This window comes from Antrostomus carolinensis, unplaced genomic scaffold (assembly GCF_000700745.2).
Source record: "Antrostomus carolinensis isolate BGI_N321 unplaced genomic scaffold, ASM70074v2 scaffold49207, whole genome shotgun sequence".
Taxonomy (NCBI): Eukaryota; Metazoa; Chordata; class Aves; order Caprimulgiformes; family Caprimulgidae; genus Antrostomus; species Antrostomus carolinensis.
In genome coordinates, this window is record NW_010326241.1 from 30,252 (window position 1) to 34,803 (window position 4,552).

At 43.9% G+C, this 4,552-nt stretch overlaps 1 protein-coding gene across 1 annotated transcript in view; it reads right to left on the reverse strand.

Annotated features, from left to right (window-relative positions):
• Positions 1–1,675, reverse strand: part of STC2 (stanniocalcin 2) — a 4,415-nt gene extending 2,740 nt beyond the window's left edge. Inside the window, exon 1 of the mRNA XM_029085841.1 lies at positions 1,422–1,675. Within this exon, the coding sequence (XP_028941674.1) occupies positions 1,422–1,675 (254 nt within the window). The remainder of the gene's footprint in view (positions 1–1,421) is intronic.
• Between the last annotated feature and the right edge of the window lie 2,877 nt (positions 1,676–4,552).

Genomic DNA, 4,552 nt, shown 5'->3' on the forward strand with positions numbered 1-4,552 from the left:
GCCTTAGCCTCTTTGTAAAACAAGGATAACTGACTTCTCTTTGGACAGGCCTTTGACTTTCATAGTTCTTATCTCCAAATGATGTGGGAGGGGCTTTAACTGGTACCAAGTACCAAATTTATAGCCTACTAACACAGCCTGAGCAGTGCCCACAGCGAGGGGCTGCTGTGCAGGACAGACCCCGCTTCCCCTCTCCCCCAGGCAGTGGGATGCTGCCCTTCGCCCTGGGCACAGCCAGCAGCCCTGGCAAGGCCAAGATCTCCCACCAACCATGCCTTTGATCCATCCCAGCCTCAGCGACGTTCACAGAAAGGGCCTTGCTTTCAGGCCATCATGTTCAGCTCATAAAAACCACAGCAAACAATTCTGCATTTGAGAGTAACTGGCATCCAAGTGTCTCTCTGCAACTGCAGCTTAAGTATTAGCAGAGTGGTTTTCAACAGAAAACAAGGGAATTGGGGTACAGCTCCTTTGGAGACTAATGAAAATGCAAGGCTAAAGTAAAAAAGAAATAATTCCATAAAAAAAAAAAAAAAGTATCTGTCACTAATGCTGGGATTTGGAGTTTCTGTGCTAATATCCACTAAGGATAAGAAGGCACAGAGGCGTGGTAGGACAATGCTCTAAGGTAAGCCTTCTGCCAAGCTGTGGCTCAGCCTTCTTGTTTGAGAGTGAGATGTTAACCTGCAAGAAAAACAGGCTCCGATTTTTGCATCTGTGCACAAAGAGTTGGTACAAACAGCTTGTGCCTGGTTTGTTGCTGTCATGTACCAGCTTTGATCAATTCCAAATGGGATTTGTGCCTGCTGTTCCTTGGAGGGCAGCTGTGTTCTCAGTAAGAGGCATAAACTCCTCAAAATCTGACTTGTGCCTTCATTTTGTACATCTCTATGTTTTATTAAAAAGCATCTGAGATTAATAAGGAATAAGATGAATGGGAGATTACCTGGGGGACTGCAGCTCTTTCAGGGACAATTAACTACCAGACATTTGAAAGTATGTATTTAAAGAAGAAACTGCCATCTTACTGACAACTTTGCATAGACCTTCTTCCACCTTCTCCTCTAGCTGTCATCTTTAACAAGATACTGGGGTCAGGAATGGTGCCTTTGAGCTCAGAAAGCACAGAGACATTGTGAGATGCCTCTGGAATCAGCAGACATTGCATTTGCTAAAGGACCAAAGAGACAGCTAGATCCAACTTCAACCCATTTCATTCCCTTCCACAGCCATATCTAGCCCTTTGTGAACAAACTCATCTTCAAGGACCTCAGTGAAGAAAGCATTACTTTGGTCTGGTACATGGGAAAACAAGACATGCTTAAGGCCAGCAGGAGGTGAAACAGCTCTTGGGCAGATGCACAGCCCACTGGCACCATCCTGCTCCTGGAAGGAGCTCCCACACCTCTCACTGCACTTACTCATGCTGCAGCAGGTCTTTGAAGTGAATCATCTCCACAATGACCTGGACGTTCTCCTTGGCAGCGGAGCAGAGGTCATGCTTCAGGTAGCACTCCCGCTGTAACTGGAACACCATCTCTTTAATGGCAGGGCACTTACGGCTGATGCAGCTGAATTTATGCCTCAAGGCATGAGCCTTACACTTCAGAGCGTCTTTAATGAAGGATTTTCCCTGAGAAGAAAAGAAATGGAGTAGGTCTGTATTTTTGTCCATTAAGCACAGCAGCCGATTTATGCTGCTCCTCTGTAGGACAATGTCAAGGGTTATTAGATTGCTCAGGGTACCACTTAATGGCTTTTCCCCTCTCTTCCCTTTGCTTCTCTGCCCTTAAAGATCATGCCAAGTTACCTTGGCCTTGCCACTCCAGTGGAACTGAACACACAGGGCTTTTCCTCACTGGTATTTTTAAGTTTCCTCTATCCCAACAGAGGAAAAGGCAAAAGTAAGCACCCTAAAATAATTCAATGCTTGAGTTACTGGCTTTGTTAACTTCTGGGGTATCAGTACAGCAGCTTCACACAAAGAAGAGGGCATCCTGCCATGGCTGAGGTCCCCAGGCCCCTAAGAACATACTCATTCAGTAACTGCAAATTAAGGGTTTTTTTAATTTTAAAATTAGTTTGCAAACTCCTAGACATGTATGCACCTGCCCCATTCCCCATCTGTCAGTATTTTCTCTACTACCACTTCCTCAGAAAGGGACTCAAATCAGCACTAATAATAATCCTACAGTGTCTTGATGTCTGTTTGTTGCAAGAAATTCTAAATGAGATTAAAAAAAAAAGAAATTAAGAAACTAAAAAAGTAAGTTGTGGGAAAGCTGCTTTAGCAGCATCTCTTTAACCACTGTTTGTGATTCCTTCATTCAATTGCTTAGTGGGCATCAGAACCACCCCCTCCCCTTCTCTCTTTGCTATCTGATACTTCAGCTGCCATACACCATGCATGTGTCACAGTCTGACGGCTCTGCTCAGACTGCCCTTTACTTTGCTGAGCAATAGGTGCGTGGAAGCCTCCTGCATGGCCTCCATCTCTTCACTAGCTTCAGATTATTTTATATAAGTGCTTCATGAAGATCAAATTTTTGTTAACCCTTATCCAAAGTGTACACTGGCACAACTTCACTGACATTAACTAAATTCACCCAGACCTGCAAACAGATTTTGTCCCTAAATTGTTTCAAGCCAGAAATGTTTCTTGCTGATCAAAGAACTGCTTTGGTCATCATCCCTTTCTATTCCCTCTACCAAAGGCACTTACTTGCCCTTCCCTTCAGTGACAAACATGCACATCACATTAGGCAAATAAGTATAAAAAAGAAGATTCATATGCAAACCAAACCTGATATCAGTTCTCAGGTTTCAGGGAGAGGCAAGGAGAGCAGAAGGCAGAGAACAGAAAATGGCCAACGTTAGTCTTGTCATTTAACGCAGCCTGAAATAACTGTAGATAATACAGAGATGAGCTGCGAAAGCCATGTCATAGCAGAGGCTAAAGTCACCTCTGTATTAAATAAAGCTCCAGGGCTTTAATACTTCTCCACTGCAATGGAGACAGCCTGGATGTGAAATAGGCTGTACTGGATTAGCAGCATCTGGGGATCCTGGGGAAAAGGCATCATTAGCTATGCTCAGCTTTTGTAGGCACGCTTCCCTCCCCTCCCAACACAGCTTACTTCTTTGGGCAACTTTGTTCACTGACAGAATATTGTGCAAAAATAAATAAGTGTTTTATGGAAGCCATTTGGAAATTAAGTTGAGGGTTTTCAAACAGAATCATGGAATGGTTTGGGTTGGAAGGGACCTTAAAGATCATCTAGTTCCAAAACCCCTGCCACTAGCAGGGACACCTTCCACTAGACCAGGTTGCTCAAAGCCTCATCCAACCTGGCCTTGAACACTTCCAGGGAGGTGGCATCAACAAGTTATTTGGACAACCTGTTCCAGTGTCTCACCACCCTCACAGAATACTCACAGAAGAAACAATTCCCATTTTAATGGCTAGCCAGACCCTTTGTACATCCTTGAGAATTTGAGCACAAAATTCCAGCACTTCAAAAGTGTTTCCTACTGGGGTGGTCCCACCACCCCTCGTGGAACAGACTGAATCCTGAAGACAGCTCTACTTTCTACCATGCTTTTACCAGTGCTATGGGCTGGTGCTTCTAGTCAAGTTATACTGTAAACTGCATGGTCAAGCCAAATGCCGCTGGCCCATCATAATGTTCTCTTCCCTCCATGCTGAAACGGGAGAGTAGGTTTAAAAGACATAATAACAGGATGTCTCAATGATGCATAAATGGTCTGGGGAGAAAATGAAGGAGACAAACTTAATACTGCATACCATGTAAGTAATGTATTTTAACGCCACTGCTCGAACCAAAGACTGATTTGAATACAGCAGATTTAGGAGGTTGCCTGTACTGGTTGTGTGCACATCTTGAGAACCAACTTTAATAACTGCCCATTGGAAAATATTTCTATACAACTAAATGAACTGAGTGCCCAAGCTGCATTTCAGAATCAGCTTTGAACAAACATGGTGTAGAAGCTTAAGCTGCTTAGTGCTCTGAAAACCATGTTCAGCTACATTAGTGTTCCGATTTAGTTATCCTGGGTACAGGAGGAGGAAGTGATCACAGGGAGCTGTAGCTAAGAGTGCCTGTCTCCTGGGACAGGTTGCACACCACTGCTCTGTTACTGTTCTTGGGTCTGGATTCTGGGCCCATCAACTGAAAAATCTTTATTGAAGCTGGTCACGTGTAAAAGCAGATTTGCTCCATAATGGTAACTTATTTCCTTAAAGATGTGTTAAAGAACTAAAATACATTCCATGTGTATATGGGAAACAAGCAGATATGTAGGATATTTCACCATGTTACCTGGGCATCAAATTTTCCAGCGTTGTGCAGGAATGTCATGCAGATCTCGTGTAAGCCTCGGATCTCACAAGAATTGTTTTCAAAGCATTCAAACACTCCACATCCCACATCGCCAGCATTAACCAGGCAGTGCTGGATTTCAGCTAAAACGAGCAGTGATTACAGTTAATTTGAAGAACTGTTCACAGAAGCTGGTGGTGGGTAGGGTA